Source organism: Panthera pardus, unplaced genomic scaffold (genome assembly GCF_024362965.1).
Source record: "Panthera pardus isolate Hobbes unplaced genomic scaffold, ASM2436296v1 HiC_scaffold_22, whole genome shotgun sequence".
NCBI lineage: Eukaryota > Metazoa > Chordata > Mammalia > Carnivora > Felidae > Panthera > Panthera pardus.
Genome location: NW_026526788.1, coordinates 29,849,890 through 29,870,986, shown reverse-complemented (window position 1 = coordinate 29,870,986; position 21,097 = coordinate 29,849,890). Strand labels below are relative to the sequence as shown.

General features: G+C 46.1%; 1 protein-coding gene across 1 annotated transcript in view; it reads right to left on the bottom strand.

The window, feature by feature from the left end:
• HKDC1 (hexokinase domain containing 1) overlaps nucleotides 1-21,097 on the bottom strand; it is a 49,028-nt gene that overhangs the window by 16,249 nt on the left and 11,682 nt on the right. The window contains exons 3-12 of the mRNA XM_019444381.2: nucleotides 20,563-20,711; nucleotides 20,323-20,442; nucleotides 15,445-15,540; nucleotides 14,322-14,421; nucleotides 11,847-12,030; nucleotides 8,309-8,464; nucleotides 6,969-7,202; nucleotides 5,426-5,730; nucleotides 3,629-3,774; nucleotides 3,415-3,534 (exon numbers count right to left, since the gene is read on the bottom strand). Coding sequence (XP_019299926.2) covers nucleotides 3,415-3,534; nucleotides 3,629-3,774; nucleotides 5,426-5,730; nucleotides 6,969-7,202; nucleotides 8,309-8,464; nucleotides 11,847-12,030; nucleotides 14,322-14,421; nucleotides 15,445-15,540; nucleotides 20,323-20,442; nucleotides 20,563-20,711 — 1,610 coding nt within the window. The remainder of the gene's footprint in view (nucleotides 1-3,414; nucleotides 3,535-3,628; nucleotides 3,775-5,425; nucleotides 5,731-6,968; nucleotides 7,203-8,308; nucleotides 8,465-11,846; nucleotides 12,031-14,321; nucleotides 14,422-15,444; nucleotides 15,541-20,322; nucleotides 20,443-20,562; nucleotides 20,712-21,097) is intronic.

The window sequence follows — 21,097 nt, the reverse complement described above, 5'->3', positions numbered from 1 at the left end:
TGAATGTTAGAGAAAAATGTTCACCATACACTGTAAACACACGTTAAACAAATACAGATGCTGAATTATACTATCATTCTTTTAAAAACCACACACACATGGGGCGCCTGGGAAGCTGGGCTCCCTTGTTCCTTTCCTGGTGGATGTACGTAGAACACTAGAGATTCACTAGAGATTTGAAAAAAAAATCGCTCTTTCTTATTAGTTGCAGTTACAAAAAATACTATTTTTTAGAAATCATTCTTTTTTCTCCCCAGCCATCAGTGGCTTTGCTCCCAGCTATCAGTTGGTCTCCTCCTGCCTCTTAATTGTGTATCCATGAACTTGTCAGAACTTCCGAGAGGCTGAGAGGCCAAGTGTCCTGGGTCAGGAGGAGTGGCTATGTCTTGGTGCTCATGGACCATTCAGGACTTTGGACAGCTGCATGTGGCTGCCTTCCCCATCGGTGATTGATTGACTGATTCATTCATTCATTCACTATTTATTCACTTATTTATTTATTTATGAGAGAAAGAGAGTATGAGCAGAGGAGGGGCAGAGAGAGAGAGGGAGAGAGAGAATCCGAAGCAGGCTCTGCGCTGCCAGAACAGAGCCTGATGTAGGACTCGAACCTGTGAACCGTGAGATCACGACCTAAGCTGAAATCAAGAGTTGGATGCTCAACCAACTGAGCCACCTAGGCACCCCAGTGTTTTAATTTTTAATGGCAGCAGTCATACAGCAATGTGTTGCCTTTGTAAAAAAAAAATTAGAGTTTTACTGATAAGGACAAAGTCCCCCTTAACTTTCCATCCCCCCAATCTGAGAGATAATTAGACCTTTCCAGGTCAGTTAATATGGATGTCCCACATTCCTACCCTGAGCAGAATATTCCTCAAGTATAATTGCATAGAAATAAAAAATACCTATAGAATAAGTACTATTTTTAATCTCCATTTTTCAAATGAGGAAACCAGAGAGGTTAAGTAATTTGCCTAAGGTCACACAGTCAGTAAGCGGAGAAGCCAAGATCCAACGTGGTTCCACACCCATGCTCTTAACTATTGTGCTCTGCTGCCCCCCCGTTAGGTAGGAAATATCTGTGAAGCACTCAGAGCATAGTCCACCACAGAGCAAGCACTGTGTGTGTGCCTGTTAAATAAAAGTCAAGTAATTAAGTCCATATGACTGATAGGCTGTAGTTTACTTAGTCATCCTCCATTGCCATTTGAATTATTTCTAATGTTTCATTATAAAAAAGGAGTGCTGTAGTGAACATCCTTGTTCGTTCCTTCTTGGCACATGTTTGAGAAATAGAGTCTTGAGAAATGGGTCTTCCGGCCTTAGCATTCTGGCATTTTTAATTTTAAGAGAGTCAGCCATATTACCAGATAACACAACCTCTTGAACCCCTCTCTCCTCATTCTCTGAATAATTCGGGTGGGAAGGCGCTGCTGACGTGCATGTTTCCACGCTGTTCTCAGAGCCCCGAAGAGCTCTGCCTCAGTTTGATTTTGTACTGACCAATCAGATGAGGCCTGCATGGCTCAACTTTCTCATATGAGAAATGAAATAGGATAGAAAATGGAGTGTAACGCATACAGTAAGAATACTGTTTCTTGATTTTTTGGTTTTAATTATATAGATGTAGGTGTGCTGTGCATTTTAACCAAAATGGTTCAACGACACGGTTCCAGGTCCTGGTCTCCCCAAGGGTGAAGTGTAAGAGCCTGGGCTCTCAGGCCAGTATCACCAGTGTTTATAGATGTGGCAATTTGGACAAGTCACCTACCTCTCTGTGCTTCTGATTTTCCTAACCACAACAAGGTGATTAAAAATAGTATGCATACATACAATGAGATATCACTGAGTTTAAAAAAGGATGGAAATTGTGACACGTGCTACAACATGTATGAATCTCGAGGACATTATAGCTAAGTGGAATAAGCCAGTCACAAACAGACGAATACAGTATGATTCCACTTAGATGGGGTGCCCGAAATAGTCCAACTCATAGAGACAGGAAGTAGACTAGATGTTAGGAGGGACTGGGGGAGGGGTAACTGGGGAATTATTACTTAATGGGTATAGAGTTTCAGTTTGGGGAGATAAAAAAGTTTGGAAGATGGATAGCGGTGATGGTTTCATGGCAACGGGAATGTACTTAATGCCACAGAACCGCACACTTAAAAGTGGTTAAAGTGGTCAATTTTGTGTGATATCTATTTTACTACAATTAAAGAAATGGCACAAAACAAAACAAAAATAGTACATACATCATGGGGACGTTGAGTGGATTAGATGAAATCTTAACAAATCTTTGGTGTCATTCTTATTATCATTGTCATGAGCTCTCTGGTTGACTTGTGTTGACCAGACTTCTCCCCATAAATTCAAAAGTGGTGCTCTCCTCTCCGCCAGCCCTGTAAGTAAGCCTGTCAGAGAGCACACGTGCTCCCTCTCCATGAGCTGGTGAATGGGGTTTTTGGGGTGTTTTTTTTTTAATGTTTATTTATTTTTGAGAGAGAGAGAAAGAGAGACAGAGCATGAGCGGGGGAGGGCAGAGAGAGAGGGAGACACAGAATCCGAAGCAGGCTCCAGGCTCCGAGCCATCAGCACGGAGCCCGACACAGGACTCAAACTTGTGAACCGCAAGATCATGACCTGAGCTGAACTCAGTCGCTCCACCCACTGAGCCACCCAGGCGCCCCCAGAGAATGGCGTTTTTATCCCAGAATTCCAAGAAAGCCTTGGTGATACACGTTTCTAAATTATTATAATGATTTATTAAAACTGTTATCCATGATGTCCTTCATTGTCAACTAAGTAAGTGTTTGTGTGATAAATTCTTTCTCCGATTCTAGTATCAGGAAGGAAATACACTTCTGATGCACCAGTAAACTTTCATTCAACAGATAACACCCTGCAGCCTACCGTGTCTCCCTGTTTACACTGGCCGCCCAGGAGTTCACAGGCATTATTACTACTTAAAAGTTATAACTGGCTTTAACTGGTCATTACCTCTCTCCATCTCTCCATAATATGATTTAACCTCCCATTTAACAGCTCTCTTACACATGTGTCCCTTTACTGTATACTGCCCTAAATCTCTTGTGAACTTCAATCCAAAAAAATAACAGTGGGGCCACATGGCTGGCTCAGTCAGGAGAGCGTGTCACTATTGAGAATAGAAGTTATTTAAAAAAAAAAAAATGAAAAAATCTTTAAAACAAAAAAATACCAATGAAAATGGAACATAATGAATAGAAAATATTAGTAGAAAACATAATCAGGTTCTTGATTATGTTTCCCCAGCTGCCCTGAACCTGAGACCCTTAAAAGAGGAAATAAACGTTGACTCAGAGGTACGCTGAGGTTCCCTGGTGGAAGAAAGAAGCCCACCGGGCTGTCTGTAAGCCTGCGGGGCTGTCTTACCTTGTCAATGCTCGTCTGCCTGCAGGGAAATGAGAATGTGAAGCCCAGGGGCAGCTGGGCTCCCTTGAGGCCCATGTAGTCCAGGAAGTCAGCGATGCACTGCACAATGTGGTCAAACAGCTGCAGGGAAAGAGTGGCAGTCAGGCCAGGCCAGCAGGGACACAGGGTAGCAGGCTGGCCCCTCGGGCACAGAACTCCCCCGCCCGGCGCTCACCTCCTCGCCGGTGCCCTGCATGATCTCCAAGGGGATGGCGAAGATCTTGTTGTACATTCGCACCGACCTCCGTCCACTTCTGATCTTTACCAGGAGGACCCGGAAGTTGGTTCCCCCCAGATCCAGGGCCAGGAACTTGCCTTTCTCTGTGGTGGAGAAAGTTGGAGCTGCCTTCCACCAGCGTCCACAGAACAGGGGCTCACGTGGAGGCATTGAGAGGAAGAGGAGACACCAAAATACAGCCGACTCAGAGCCTTTTCCCTTGGGGCTCTCGAGCCAGAGGAGTGTGGCCGTCACCAAGCACAGCGTCAGAGCACTGGGCAGGCGCTTTGAGGCTGACTGAGGCCGCCTGCTTTTCTCGGTATCTGCTAAAGGCCACACTTGATACTTATGCTCAAGGAGCCTCTGAGGGTGAATCCAGGCCAGGCTACACTGACTGCAATGAACTCTGGAGGGTGTTTCCATCCTGTCTCTGTGGCCTAGAGGGAGTGTTCATGAAATGATTCTTCCTGCCCCCTGCTCTTCTCATTCCTGGATTCCCACACCTGCACGTGACCAATAAGAAGCCATGTCAAGTCCGACCCCCATTACCATCCAGGGCCAATAGTATCTCTCATTTCTCCTGACGTTGAAGAGCACCAGAGTCTGTTCTGTGTGACCTTGCAACTTGCCCTCTGCCTCTTCTCACTCCGTTCTGGCCACACCGGTCATTCTATTGTTTCCCGAATTTGCCGAAGGCATCACTCCCAGCCAGCTTTCTGACCCCTTATCCTGCTCTATTTTTCTTCATAGCATCTGCTGCTACATGGCCCTTGTTTATTGTTTACTAAATGTTCATGGCTTTTGCTTATTGTCTGCCAGCCCAACAGAACGTAAGCTCCACAGGGGTAGGGACTGTGTTTTCCTCCCTGCTCTCTGGCCATGCCTGGACCAGAGCCCGACCTATCATAGGTACTTAGTGAAATTGTGAAAAATGAAGGCAGGAGTAAAGAGATCAAAGAATGAACACTTGAACAGTGTCTTTTCCTGCTCCTATTTTTTCTCCCCACATAGACTCGAAGGATATTAGCGCTGGAAAAGATCTCTGTTGCTGTGAGACCCAAGGTGCAGATGTGTGGCTTTGAGTATGTCATCTGACCTCTCCGAGTCTCCGAATTGTCAGCAATAAAATGGGAATCATTTTTTCACTACATCACTTACGAAGTGGTTGTGAGGAGGAAATGAGATGAGAGATTCCAAAGAAAATCACAAGATAAAAAGCATTTTACAAACGTCATTGTTTCCTTGTAAGGCTACTGAGGTTCAAAGAGGTGAAGTGACTTGTCTAAAGAACTCACCCCACTTCTTGTCTAAAGACAAGAAGCCACTTGTCTAAAGTGGCTCCTCTGGGCTGAGCACAGGGAAAGGGTCAGAAAGCAATGAGAGAGAGAGAGAGGAGTAACTAAGCCCCAGGAGAAGAGAGAGAGAGAGAGAGAGAGAGAGAAGCAGGCAGAAGACAAGCCAGACAACTCCAAGTGTCCAGATGGCAGCTCCCAGGGACAACACCTGGGTCTTCTGTTCGCCAACAGCGTGGGGTACACTCTGTGTCCTCGACTACATAGACACACACATGTGACCTAACTTAGGTATTCTTCCGTTGCAAATGCCTTGGATCAACCAAGGCAAATAGATTCAGAAGGAGTACCGACCTTCTACCCTACTCCCCCTCCCTCCATTACAGACACGACTCCAAGGCTTTTAAAACAAAACAACCTAACTGGGTTTGAGGAGTTTTGGAGAGCTCTGTGCATGGCCCACCTGTACCATCCGGCATCCCGCAAACGTAGGTGGGCAGCATCTTGACCGTGGCCAGCAGGTGGGTGTCTCTTTTCAGCCCGTACTCGAATTCAGTCCGCATCTTGCCCTGCACAGCCTTAAGTTGCTCTTGAGTCAGCTGGAACAAAGCCAGCACCTTGTCAATCTGCTTCCGTTGGGCCTGCACACGGGAGGCCACCGCTGTCACCATGGCAGCCCCCTTGGTGCTTCCACTCTCCGACAAGAGGAAGCGGACATCACAGTTCGGAACCAGTTTCCTCACCACCTTGTGCAGGCGTTTGGGGTATCTGAAGGCAGGGGTGATGGCAAAATATGTAATAATCATAAAGGCCCATGCCTGGTCAATGGGAAGAGACCCAGGTGTAGCAGTGGAGTGGGGTCCTGGGGAGCCTTGTGGAGCTGGGTTCACCTCTTTAGTTGCCGGATGGTGGGAGGGTAAGGAGATGACTGGGGGGAGGGGCTAGGGCAGCTAGGGTAGCAGAAGGGACACTTGGAGGCTCAAAGAAGTGGCTGTTATTTTTAAGTTTATTGAGAGTGAGAGAGAACACAAGAGGGGAAGGGGCAGAGAGAGAGGGTGGTACAGAATCCGAAGCAGGCTCCAGGCTCTGAGCTGTCAGCACAGAGCCCGACGGGGGGCTCGAACCCACGAACCATGAGATCGTGACCAGAGCCAAAGTCAGACACTTGACTGACTGAGCCACCCGGGTGCACCCCAAGAAATGGCTATTTTATCATTAATATTTCAATCAGTAGGGCATGTCCACAAGACTGTATTGGCTGAGCATCATCTCTGTCCAAACGGGAAGGGTTCTTTCCCCAGCTCTTTCCAGTGTGTAATCACCTGACTTCCAATACCATCTCTATTAGCCAGAGGGACTCTCACACTTCCTCCTTCTAGGAAATTCTCACTTCTCTGTGTTTTCTTACCAGTATCCTTCCTGTGAACCTGGCACCCTCTGCCATTCTGATTTTTCCTCATATATAACTGAGTGTATATTACTTTCCAATCTTACCAGATAGTAGGTACTTGATAATAACATAGATAGATGGACAGATGGATAAACACATGAATGGATGCCCTTCTAGTCAGGCAACTGGGTTTAGCAAAATATTTTTCTTTTCTTTTCTTTTCTTTTCTTTCTTTTTTTTTCTTTTTTTCTTTTTGAGAGAGAGAGAGAGCATGCGCACGCACTGCAAGCAGGAGAGGGGCAGAGAGTGAGAGAGAATCCTAGAACCCAGTGCAGGACTCAATCTCACAACCGTGAGATCATGACCTGAGCCAAAATCAAAGGTCCGATGTCTAGCGGACTGAGCCACCCAGGCGCCCCAGAATATTTAAGAATGATCCCCCAAGGCAACCCAGCCAGCTAGATGAATATAGTCTCTCTTTCCTCTGTAAACTCAGAACCAACAGGACGTGGTTGGTGCCAGCAACACAGAGAAGCAGCAGAGTTTAGAGAGAACCCTGGGACTCTGCTCTGGGGAGACACATTGTGAGGGATGCAGGCTGGCAGGCGGCACTCACTGAGGATGTATCTTGTAGACCGTGCCATCCATGCCCACGGTGGTCCGGAGCCGCACCAGCTTCTTGTTCTCCCGGAGGTGTGTCAGGATGGCTGCCAGGGCCGCTGCACAGAGATTGGCTGAACGGAAGGACACGATGGTGCAGACGTGCTGAACTGCGATGCAGTCGGCCTCCGAAGGCTCCAGGCCCAGATCTGTCAGGATCTCTCTTGTATTGGCCAGGCCTTCTTTATACCTGGCCAGGGAAATAGGAGTGAGAAGACCACACTTCTCCATCCCATGAGAGTCCCCTTAGAGAACCACATTTCCCACCTTGCAGGAGTGGGAAAATAAATAAGCTGGCACCTAGTAATAGAATAATGATAACAATATCAACAATGATCATAGCAGCCACCATTTACTGAGCCCTCACTATATGCCAGGCACTTGTCTACAGATTTGACACATATTAACACAACCCTCACAACAATCCTGGGGGAAGTACTAGCATTGCCCTATTGTACAGAGAGAGACCTGAGGCATAGAGAGGGTAACTTGCCCACAGTCGCATAGCCAGGAATTGCAAGGGTCAGGATCTGAACTCAGGCAGTTAGATCACGAGCTCACCCTTTTAACCACCCTGTACTATTCTGCCTTTCACAGAAACGCAGTCCCTGCTATGCTGTGCACAAAATCAGACTCTAGGAGTCAGATGCCACTCTGCTGAGCTCAGAATCTAAACTGATTATGAAGCTCAGGGCAATGCTGGGGTTTCTAAGCCTGGGGAACAGGACCCTGAGTGGACTGGTTCCAGCCACCTTCATCAGCCCTGTCCCCATTGCAGGGACCTCTGTGTGAGGTCTCTCATCACCAAAGCCAAAGTCAGTCTCCAACAGCACCAGGTAGAGAAGGTTCTTGCTGTAGCAGGAGTTCTTACCTTAAGATTCCATGCATGGGAATCTTTAATGGGTCCAAGAATGCCTTAACAGTGTAAGCAAAATTGAGTACAAATGTACATTTTTATGGTAAAAGGTCCAGAACTTGAATTAGACCCTCAAACAGGTCTGTGGCCCTAAAAAGGTTGTAAGTGACCACTTTAGGGAGGAAGAAGGCAGGAAAAGAAAGGAGTTGACCTCCAACCACAGAATCCCTGGCTGATGAAACCAACAAGAAGCCACACTTGAGCCATGGTAGGCATCGCTGACTCACCCGAAGCTGGGTCCAGGTCCGAAGTTGTCCTGGTGAAGATCTGGACAGATCTGGTCCCTTCAGCTGGACCACTACCATGATCATACCACGCCTTGGCTCCCCACTCTAACCTTCTGCAGAGTCAAGGTGAAAAGGACCCAGCCAGCCACTTACTTCTCCATGGCAGCCACATGCCGTGTTTCAATCTTGCCCTTAGTGTGGAGAGCAGAGGATTTCTTGCCGCCAAACAGGAGGCCTGCCTTGGCCATCTTCAGCAAGATGATCCTGACAAGTTCACCCAGGTACAGGCCGCTGATCATCTTCTCAAACCTACAATTTGGTGAACAGATCAGTAGCAGCAACACCTTTAGTTACGCAGCATCCTTCCCAATGCTCATGAGCTATGGCCCATGGTCAAGAGCAGGAGTAACAGAAAGACAACTCCATGGGTCAGGAGGCCTCAGTCCCCATCCCAGCCCGGGGTGCCCTTGGGAGCTCACTTATTCTCTCTGGGATGCATTCTCTTCATCTATAAAAGGGCGGGGGGGGCGCACCTGGGTGTCTCGGTCAGTTAAGCGTCCAACTTCAGCTCAGGTCATGATCTCGCGGTTCACGGGTTTAAGCCCCACATGGGGCTCTACGCTGAAAGCTCAGAGCCTGGAGCCTGCTTTGGATTCTGTGTCTCCCTCTCTTTCTGCTCCTCCCCCACTTGCACTCTGTCTCTCTCTCAAAAATAAACATTTTTTAAAAATTTATAAAAGGAGAGAACTATGCTAGAGGAGACCTAATATTCCTTCCTTCTCACAAAGTGCTTGACTCCAAGGATCTTTATCACAAATCACCCCTGGCCACAGGAGTAGCATTCTCATATTAGGTATAAGGAATCTTGACTTCATGGACTTCAGGTGATCCTAAGATCACCAACCATGGCATGACAAATCCAAATTTCAGACACTTCCAATTCCTATACCATGCTTTTGTCCCAGAGAGAAAGATGCTGTGTCTGTAGAACCAGAGAGGTTCCACAATAGTGTGGATGACATATCCCACCAGGCTACCTACACCTTGACTTTGAATTTGTACCCAACAAGCAATTACTAATTGTTTCCCAGGGAAAAAACTAAATATAATTTTTATTCTCCAAGATAATGGACACAAAATCAAGGACAACCTGTTTTCTAATCAACTTTACCTATTTCGTTATAAAACCTCTTAGAACATTGCAGAAGCAGAAGACAGTCAAAAGAAATCCTGGTTGGGTTTTGGGGATGAAATCTGTTTTAAGTGAGATGGAGAGAGTGAGGACGACAAAGTCCAAAAAATGGGTCCCACTTTCATGGGCCATGACTGCTCTGTGCCACCAGTGAGACAGGTATGTGCTGGGGAGCAGGTACGTCCAAAGCAGAAATTTGTTTTCCAGGTATGCGGTTCTAGTGTTTGAATCATTTCTAGGAGGGACTCAAAATATTTATTCATCAGAGCTTCTTGGGAAAATGGCTGGGACTCGAAAAATTCCCGATGAGCCTGGAACATCTCACCGGGCCAGAAAAAATAAGGAAGTACTTCAAGAGTGATGGGAGCACATCGTTAAGGACACAGGGGACCAGTTTGGAGAAGCTTCCATTGGTCATGTCCAAAAATATTTGAGCATCAAAATAAATAATGATAAGAAGAACCCTCCATTAAATAATAAAAAAAAAAAGAATCCATGAGTTCATATTAGTATAAACAAATAAATGGAGGAGATAGGAAAGCTGTTATTTACAGTAAAATAACAACTAATAAACATGGAGGGAATAATAGATTTGGAAATTCATCAATGGATGTTAAAAGTAAAGAGTGAAAGTTTAATGAGAAAGGATATTTACATAGCCTCAAAGCAGGCTTCACCAGATATGTATTCTTCACCAGATATGTATTCTTTACAGAAGGAATAACAATAACCTTCTAGTAGAGAAACCTTTGCATATCCCCTTAGCCGAGTGATTCGAGGTAGCATCACATGTGATGGAACACACAGCATGTGCTTCCAGATGTGATGCACTGAAGAGGAAACATCGTCCCCTCTGTGATATTCCTGCCAAAAATACACCACCTGAATCTAATCATGAGGAAACATCAGGAAAATACAACTGAGGGACATTCTGTAAAATATATGGCTTATATGTCTTAAGATCATAAAAAACTAGGAGACACTACAGAAGATTTCCAGATTAAAGGAAGCTAAAAACAACAGCAACAAGATGTAATGTGTGAGCCTGAACTTCGCCTCTTTTATAAGGGACATTAATGGGGCAGCTAATGAATTTTGAGTAAGTTCTATAAGTTAGATTAAGTATTTATTTCCTAATTTTGATAATTATACTTTGATTATGTGAGACAATACACTTGTTTGCAAATAATACATTTTGAAGTATTTAGGACTAAAGGGATACTGTTTGCAACTTAGTCTCAAATGGTTCAGAAAAATAATTCTATTTAGACATTTTGTATATATGTGTATGTATATACATGTACACAGAAACAGAGAGAGAATATTAGTACTTAAGGAGTCTGGGTGAAGGGGAATTTTGTACCATTTTTGTAACTTCTCTGTAAGTTTGAAATTATTCAATTTTTTTTAAAGAAAGGCTTTTCAGGAGCTCCTGGGTGGCTCAGTCAGGTAAGCGACCGACTCTTGATTTTGGCTCAGGTCATGATTTCACAGTTCGTGGGATCGAGACCCACAACGGGTTCTACACTGACAGCAACAAGCCTGCTTGTGATTCTCATTCTCTCACTCTCTCTATCCCTATCACGCTCATGCTCTCTCTCTCTCTCAAAATAAACAAATAAACTTTTTAAAAAACTATTCTTTCACTTTGAAAGGAAAAAAACTAACAAAACAAAACAAAAAAAGAAAAAAAATTTAATGTTTATTTATTATTTTTGAGAGAGAGAGAGAGAGAGAGAGAGAGAGAGAGAATCTGAAGCAGGCTCCAGGCTCCGAGCTGTCAGCACAGAGCCTGACGCAGGGCTTGAACCCATGAACCATGAGATCATGACCTGAGCCAAAGTCGGATGTGTAACTGACTGAGCCACCCAGGTGCCCCACAAAAAAAAAAAAAAATTATCTAAAAAATGTCTTTTTGTCTAAGAAACACTTCATGAGCTGCAACAGTGTGTAAGGCACTCTGCTTGTTAAGGCAAGCTCTGGGAGCTCAGCATGCAGGCAGAGCTAGGGCAGACTCCCAATAGTTACTCCACTGGTGAGTGTGGGATGAGAGTTGGGAAAGACCCCCAGGTGCTATGATCAGGCCTCTGAGAAAGTGGGGTGACAGGGGAGCCCTGGAAACACCAGTGAGGGACTTGCCTGAGTCCTGCTCCCTTGGCCACATCGGTCTGCGCTATGGCCCCTCGTCCGAACGCACCAAGAGGGCAGGACCCGAGTCCCTGGGTTCACTGCGTATCTCCCCTGCCTCACACATATGTGCTCCGGAAACACGGACTGAAATTGAATCAGGATTATGACCTAGGGGGCATCACTCCATTTCCTTGCCTTCACTTTCCACAGGTGTCCAATGAAACTGAAACACAAGCCTCGCCTCGCAGAATCATTGTGGCAGGAAACTAGTCACATCTAGAAAATCTGCCGGGTATAAGGTGTACCTGAGGGACTGGCAATTTACTGTAAATACCGAGGCCCCGATTTAGAGCACACGAGGGGACTCACAACTGCTTCCCAGGGTTGAGAGAGCCAAGGTCCAGCTCCCGGTCGAACTCGGTGCGGATGTCTTCCAGAGCCCCGTCGTCCCCAAAGGCCCCCCACTCCGTGTTGATGCACATCCTGCCCTCGTCGCCTTCCACCAGGTCAATGTTGCTCATGTCCTCCATGTAGCACGCGTTGGTGCCAGTGCCTGAACAAGGGATCAGAGCGAATACGCAAAGACGGAAGGGCTCCCAGCTGGGCAAAGACAGAGAGAACTCTTAACTGCCTGAGAGTCCTCTGAATGTACCACAAAGTGCTTTTGATCCACTTCCCGGGCCTGGTTCTCACTGAGGGAACAGCTTTGGCAAGCCTGGAGTTCATGAGGAATAAAGCTGACACGCCAAGTCTACACTTCTCAGATGTTAATGGTTTGCGGTCATGAATGGGGTCGATTGTGAAGAAGTCCCTGATGAATATGCATGAGAGCTGACAAAGCACATTTACAAAGAGGAGGATGAGTTAACCTAACCTTGGAAATTAAAAAAAAAAAAAAAATCACTAACCTACTGTTAATTTTTTTAATCCTTTCTCTAAGCTACTTAGTGTCTTCTCTATTTGATACTAAAAATATTCTGTACTCACGGCCTGCCACAAATTGTTCCTGGCATAAGCTATATCCTTATCTTTGACAGTGATCAGCTATGACATAAGAAAGCAACATTCCATTATTCAAACACAAAATCACTCCAAGGAGATTCCTCAAACACTACAATACTGGGGAGTGACTACAAAAGGGCACAATCTGTTTGGGACCTACTGGGCTGATGAAAATGTTCTACAGTTGGATTGTGGGGATGGTTAGGAAACTCAAAATTTACTAAAAATCATTGAATTGTATCCCTTAAATGAGAGGATTTTTACGGCTCAATAAAGCTGCTTAGAAAAAAAATTTTTTTAAAGGATCTCCCCCTACCTGATGCTCTGGTCTGAGGATTTTAAAGCCAACATGAGAAATAAGAAATGAGAGAAGCAGAATGTAAAACAGTACCTAGAGTAAGCTTTTCTAAGAAAAGTGATGGGGCGCCTGGGTGGCTCAGTCGGTTGAGTGTCCGACTTCGGCCAGGTCACGATCTCGCGGTCCGTGAGTTCGAGCCCCGCGTCGGGCTCTGGGCTGGTGGCTCGGAGCCTGGGGCCTGTTTCCGATTCTGTGTCTCCCTCTCTCTCTGCCCCTCCCCCGTTCATGCTCTGTCTCTCTCTGTCCCAAAAATAAATAAACGTTAAAAAAAAAAAAAAGAAAAGAAAAGTGTGGACTCTGTTTAGGCGTGGCTCCCAGTCTGCAGGGTGCCACACGTAGTCACCAAGACACGGTGACAGCGGTTAGAAGATGTGACTGGCAAGCGCCCATCCCATTCTGAGCTGAGGGCTCCGGAAATGGGAAGGCAGATCAAGCCGCTTGGGTGCAAAGATCCTGCCCTTTGGGATCCTGCCCAAAGAGAGAGCAATTCAGAAAACTCTCCCCAGTAGTGGTAACGGAACGGGGAGGTGGCAGGAAATGTTCAAGAACAGTCGATAAATCTAATGCATTTGGTTTTATTGTCCCCCATACTGCCTTCTCACGGCCAGCGTCTGGCAGACTCCCTCCCAGCTCAGGTGTCGAGAACCACCCACCGGGCACCTTCGTGGTGCTGCGACGTCCCTGGTCCAGGCCCCCACCATGTCTCGCCCACACAGGAGATACAGTGACCTCTTGGCTGGTCACCTTGCTTCCATTCTTGCCCCAGGAGTCAATTCTCTTTGGCTGACACGGCAGCCGACATGAGCTTTTTAAAAACGCACACTCCATTTACCCATTCCCCACCCAAATCCTCCAGTGCCTTCCTGCCTCCCCTCGGAGCAAAAGCCAAAGACCTTATGGTAACTCTGTCCTGTGTCCCATGCGATCTGCCCAGTCCCGTCCACTCCCTCTGACCTGAATAGCCTATGACTCTCAGCCTTCACTCACTTTGGTGCCGCCCCCATTCAGCTTTTTAGGGTCCTCAAGCATCCCAGACGCAATCCCACCTCAGAGGCCATAGGTTTCCTCTTTCCTTCGCAGCGACTCTCTTCCTCTCGATCTCCACTTTGCTCCTTCCTCCTCATCACCAAGGTCCCTGCTCAAATGTCACCCCTCACCGCCACCTGCAGTTCTATTACTCGTTTATACCTTTCAGGCCTTCCCCCCACTTGCCCACTGAAAGCTCAGGAACCTCCGAGTATTAACTCACCACTGAAAACCCAATAGAGCATGGGGTCTACCACACAAAAGGCATGCAGGAAAAACTCGTTGAATGAACGGATGGATGGATGGATGCATGCATGTTTTAATTTTCCATTTCCCTATGTTACTTCTCATAAATAGGAAGTGTCAGCACCCTTCCACAGAATTTACTCGGTTGGCTAAAACTAAGCCCCAGACCGATCCCTTTTCCCAACCCGGAGAATCAAGTCAAATTGAGTTACCAATGATGACACCAACTTCACAGTAGGGATCATCATAGGCGCACGTCATCATGGTCCCCACGGTGTCATTGACCAAGGCCAGGATGTCCACGTCTATGTCCTGCTTGAACACAAGTCAAAGGACATCAGTGGATGAGAAGGAGGCATTATCCCTTTATCTTTCCCCACGGAGGAAGCGAAAGCGGTGAAGGTGACCGAGACAATTACTAGACCCTGCCTGCTGGGCCTGCCTGGAAGAAACAAGGCCTCTATCAAGGTTCCGGGATCTAGAAAAGAGGAATGGCAGTCGGGAGCTAAAGAGTGGGACCCATGCTCCTGCCTTATGGGTGAAGGTCTCCATGCAATGAAATATGAGTGACAGACCACCAGGACTGCAGTCTTGATCTGAGAAACACCAAAGAAAGCATATTTATTCTGGGACCCAAGTCCTCCCCCACGGGGACAGCTTAACCAGACTCAGCCAAGTCCTCTCCGTGGGCAGCACTAGGGACATCCCATCTGGGTTTCCCATGTTGGCAAGTCAACTTGGGTTATTACCTTATGGTTCCCCCAAGGTTTGGGGGGACATTTTAAAGTAAAATGAAACAATAAGAGAAAAACACAAGATACAAGAGATTGTGACTGCATGTTTAAAGAGAAAAAAGACTGGAAGGGTATACATTAAAATATTCCTCGTTGTCAGGATAACAAATAATTTGAGTTTATTTGTATGCGTTTTGGCTCAGCAAAGGAGCATGTCTTCAGGTATTTAGATTATTATAAAATTTACTCAACGAATAAAGATAGGCCATGAACAGACAGTGGAAAACAGAAGAGACAGCCAGACTGGAAAGAAAGCAGTCTTTTAAGCTCAGAGAGGAATGGTGGGGCTAGAGCATCACACATGCATAGGGGCTAACCAAGACCCTCTGAGGGGGTTGGGCCACCTTCCAACAGCAATTGGACCCAGCTCACCAACTGGAACCAAGGCTCACCAATGGGCTCATCCAAACTGGTCACAATCGGTCACATCTACAGTGAGACCTTCCCTAAGATCCATCCCATCTCTGATCCCCCCTCTGGGGCAGGCAGAGTAGGAGACCCCACCTCGAGAGAACTGGGCTGGGACTGGTGAATTCCTCACCTTGTGTTTTTTTATAGCTTTGGCCAGACAATCCACCACATCAGTGTCTTGAACTCCACGTGCCTTAAACTTCTTGGTCCATGAAAGCAGGATGCCCTGGGAGAAGATTTCAGAGCCAGTGAAAATGAGGAAGGTGCTCAGTTCTGAAAACGAGGGGCAGACATTTCATGCATCAAGTGCAGCCCCATGGCTTTCTCTTCTTTTAGCTGAACCACCCCCCCAATTCTTTCAGCATTCCTTCGGAGGGTTTTCCGAATAATCTAAACATCTTTATTTCATGTGAGCAGTCTGAAATAGCACACACGGTGCCAGAAAGAACAACTGCTGAGGAGTCAGAACACTTGGACTCACAAGATATTAGACAAGTCATTTAACCCCTCCGAGCCTCAGTTTACTCGTCTGTGAAGTGGAGAAACGTCATATCCTGCCTCGGCCCCAGGAATGCTCTGACGGAAAGGCCTGGCATATGGTAGATAAACATTGTGTGTGCAGAATATGTGGTCTGCCAGGTCCATGAAACAGAACCGGCGTGGTGTTACCTGGCAGGACTCCTTTGGGAACTTAATTTCAACTTAGAAAAATGGTTCTCTATTTGCATGATCAATTAGTTGCTTAAAATTGGTGTTTCCCAGAGCACCTCACTGGCTCAGCTGGTAGAGCGTGCAACTCTTGATCTCAGGGTCATGAGTTCAAGCCCCATGTTGGGTGTAGAGATTACTTAAAAATTAAAATAGATAGATAGATAGATATTTTTAGTGTTTATTTATTTTTGAGAGAGAGCTTGAGCGGGAGAGGAGCAGAAAGATGGGAACAGAGGATCTCCAGCGGACTCCTCCCTGACAAGCAGTGAGCCAGATGTGGGGCTCAAACTCACAAACTGAACTGTGAGATCATGACCTGAGCCGAAGTCGGATGCTCAACTGACTGAGACACTCAGGTGCCCCCAAGATAGAACCTTTTTTACAAAATTGTTGTTTCCCAAGAGTTTTGTAAAATAGCAAATAATCGGAATGTTTTAGACTTAGAATTTTGGAGACAAGTGATTTGCCCGCAGTCAAAAGCAGCTGAGCCAAAATTCATAAACTCCCCGACCACACCCTCCCAATCCCTTCAGTTTATGGATAAAGAAGCTGGCATTTTTTAGAGAGGAAGGAAACTGCTCTAGAGATAGCACAGTGAGTGAAGGGTCCAACTGGAATGCCGTTGTCGGAATCCTGAGCGGCCACCAGGTCTTTTCCCCTGCACCACAGCGCCACCTAGTGGCATCTCTCCCTAACTTCTGCCGTCACTGGTTACGGAAACAGCCTTGCTTCATGGGATAGAATAAAAGAATGTAGGGTGGCGTCCCCCCAAAAAGTGTACTGGAGACATGTGGGACTTATTGAGGGCAGGGCGTATGGCGGTGTGGGGAATAAATGCTTGTGATATATAGTTAAGTGGAAAAAAGGTACATACAATTATATTTTCTAAAACTATGCACACGGCAATAACATCAGTGTTGAAAATAGACATGGCTGGAAGGGAAACCAACCATTCAAGGAGCGGGGGTATCTCTGAGAGTTGGGATTAGAGGTGATTTCTGTTTTCTTCTTTAAACTTTTCAATTCCTACTCTCATCTCTCTCTCTTCTACATTGAAAAGTATTACCATTTTATCATTAGAAACACATACACAAACAAAGAAATTTCTCTATAGCTAAGACTTTTCTGTTCCCTCACTTAAAAAACAACAAAATAAAACAACCACAGCAAAGCGACCGCCCCTCTTAAGTCCCAGGCTCTTATTTTCTTTAATCGTGTTTTAGTTTCACAAAGAAGCCTCCCTGGCCACCCCATTCTCAGGAAGGCTTTCCCTTCCCGCCTCCTTCTGCACTCAGTTTGTCAGCCCCCACCTTCTCCAAGAGCCCTTATTTTAGTGCCACAAAACCTATGTCCGCAGCAGAACCATGATTAAATAGCTGTGCCCACACTGAGTTATTACCAGTGCATTTCCTGTGCCTCAAGTTTTTCTACTTTTCTTTAGGCTTCACTGAAAGGCAGTGGGGGTGGGGGGGGGGAATTTTATAAAATACAAGTATTCAATTAGACTTTGATGAGAAAAACCAGTTTTCCCTTCCTCAATATAATCAAGCACTCTTCCCAAGTTTAAGTGTTACCTGAAAATCCTTACTGGGGAAATGACACAAAATGGGTCAAAATGCTTCCAGGCACCTGCTGCCATTTTAAACAAAGTTCTAGAGCTATGTCTCTGGAAAGAGTGGGTGGGGGCTTGTGAGCTTGGCCTGTGTGGCCTTGGGCAAGTCTCTTAACATCTCTGAGCAGCAGCTTTTCTCACATATGAAATGATCATATCTACTTCATATGATTGCTTGGGGAATTTAATGAGATAATACACATAAAGAGTGCAGCACAGTATAAGATACGCTGCCGAAATCTGAGGTACAGTGCCATTAATATTATTATTATTATTATTATTATTATTATTATTATTACTACTACATAAAGATGCAGGCAGGGATTTGACTTAGATAAATGCCAAAATCCCAGATAAACAAACTATACATTCACCACCAGTTATCAAGAAAATATACAAGTTTGGTTTTCAAACTCAAATGAACTCCAACAGAGCTCAAGAAGTCTCTTCCTTCTTCCTGGGGTCTCCCTTTCTGAGCTCAAATAAAAGGTGCTTAACTATTTGGTGAATCTGATCTCAAATCTGGAGGCCTAATTTCCAACGACTCCTCCTCCCCCTTCCTCTACAGACTCTGGGACCTCTACTCCTCCAGCCAGCAAAGATGATGATACCTCACAGCCAGACTCCAACTGGCCTCTTCTAACATTCTCTGAAACCATCTTAATTTTTGATTTAAAAAACTTTTTAATGTTTATTTATTTTTGAGAGAGAGACAGAGTGCAAGCGGGGGAAGAGCAGAGAGAGAGGGGGAGACACAGAATCCAAAGCAGGTTCCAGGCTCTGAGCTGTCAGCACAGAGCCCAACACCAGGCTTGAACTCATGAACCACGAGATCATGACCTGAGCCAAAGTCAGGTGCTTAACCGACTGAGCCACCCAGGCACCCCTAATTTTTTTAATTTTAATTTTTTTAAGAGAGAGAGAGCGCACACAAGTGGGGGAGAGGGGCAAGGGAGAGAGACAAAATCCCAAACAGGCTCTATGCTCCACATGGAGCCCAATGCAGGGCTTGATCCCATGATCCTGGGATCATGACCTGAACCAAAATCAAAAGTCAGATAAATTGACTAAGCTACCCAGCACCCCTGAAGCCTTTATACCAATTTTTTCTAATCCTTTTTTTTTTAAGTTTATTTATTTATTTTGAGAGAGTGCATGTGTGCATGTGTGAATGGGGAAGGGGCAGAGAGAGAGGAAGAGAGAGAATCCCAAGGATGCTCTGCACTGTCAGAGGAGAGCCCAATGTGGGGCTCAGACTCACATATGGTGAGATCATGACCTGGGCCAAAATCCAGAGTCGGATGCTTAGCTGACTGAGCCACCCAGGTGCCCCTAATCCCTGTTTTTATAAAATAATAAAAATGTGAACCTCAGCCCATCCCCTGCATAGATTGATCATGGCAAGTTCCCATTCAGTGGAATCAAGTAAATGATTGATTGAAACTCTCAATTGTCAGATAGTTAACAATCGGCTATTAAATACAAGACACTGTGCTACAGATTGTGGGGGTGGAGAAAAAGAATAATATAAAAAGAATAATATAAAATAGCACCTGCCTCTAGAAACATCTATTGAACCGGGGAACAAGGTACTGAAGCACCAAGAGACAAGTTGCATGGGGACAATCATTGTGGTGACCGTGCAGCTATCACTGATGCACCAGGCACAGTGTTGGGCACGTCGCAGAGGTTTTGTCTAGGCTTCCCCTCAGCCTGGCAAGTAGCTATTATTATTCCCATTTTACATACGGGAAAACAAAGGGCTCTAGAAGTTAAGTAACTTGACCGGGGGACACAGCTTCTTTTGAGCCATGATTCAAAGACAAGTCTGTGGGACATGAAAACCCGTTCCTTTTCCGCTATTCCACACTGAAAAGTGGCTCATGCCAGCAATAGCAAACACATCCCAAGGCCGTCCGTGATATCAAGGTGCTCCATGAATTGTCAGCTGGGTGTCCTGACCAGTACATGCAGGAGGAGATCATGGGCCACCACCCCAGACTGGTGTGGCCTGGGGAGACCTGACTCTTGACTGTGACCCCCTGGCCCCAGAAAGCTCATTGTCCTTTTATATGGTCCCTGTTTACTTTTGCAGATTTACATAGATGGGGTTTGACTTCTCCCTGTTTATCAATTGAACATCTGAGTCACACAGAGTTGAGACCCCAGCTGGGTAGTGACAACACTGTCGCTCCAATGACCCCACCTACATTCTCCTCCTAAGGGCTCACTGGAGAGGTGAGACTCCGTGAGCCTTCCTGCTCTATTCCAGTCAGCTATGTCAGCCGTGCTAAGTGTGGCCCCCACCCCGGAGGCTGTAAGAAATCCAAACCTAAGTCCCCACAAATTAAAACACTCTCAGGTGGGGCTCGGCAATGTGTGTCTAACAAGCCCTCTAGGGGATTCCCACGCAACCAAGTCTGAGACCTAAAGGGTAAAAACTATTCTGTTGTCGTGTGCTGTGCCCGTGTCAAGTGCAAAATCAAGGCGGCCACATTTGCAAATTCTTTGCCTCACAATTCCACCTCATTGTGCAAAACAAGGAAAAGAAAAAGAAAAAGAAAAAAACAAGAAAACTCTTGCTGACCTCTCCTGTTCCCAGCCTGATTCCTGAACCTGCCCACATTCTCCAGCCCCGAACCCCAAATCCCACACAGCTTCTTCCCTCCCCGGCACGAACCTTACCTCTTCCAGTTTAGTCTGTCTGCAGGGAAAAGAAAAGGTTAGGCCAAGGGGCAATTTCTTATGCTTCAACCCTTTGGTCTTCATGAAGTCTGCCAGACAGTCAGCTACATATTCAAACAGCTACAGAGAAGAGAAAGCACAGAACACTGAGCTAAGGCATGGTCACTTATAAACTTGATGCCAAGGCCTCCCCACCCCCCCACCCCCCACCCCCACCTCACAGAGCCCTTGCCCCAATACCTCTGAGCCGTTTCCTCGGATAATTTCATTGGGTGTTGGGTAGAACTGACTCTCCATCTGGACGTTTCTTTTCCCCTCTTCAGAGACCTGCACCTTCAAGACTCGAAACTTGGACCCTCCAAGATCCAGGGAAAGAAACTCCCCTTTTTCTATTAAAAAACAAAGTTATCACTTATTGAAGGTCTGTTATACAGCAAACTCTGCTTTAGAAGTTGGACATGTAATAAATGTCACTAAATCTCACAACCACCCCATGAACTAGGTATCATCATACCCACTTGCTGAGACTCTAGAAGTACAACCATGAGCTGAGCCCTCCCAGTAAGGGGCAGAGCTGGGGTGTGGCCCAAACCTGCCAGACTCTGCAGCCTAGGCCCCGCCCACTGGGCCACACTGTAGGGCATAAACGTGGAGGCAAACGCAAACCCACTTGAGGCAGGTGGTATTAGAAATGGGCCTTGGGGCACCTGCATGGCTGTTGGTTGAGCATTTGACTCTTGATCTTAGTTCACATCATGATCCCAGGGTCGTGGGA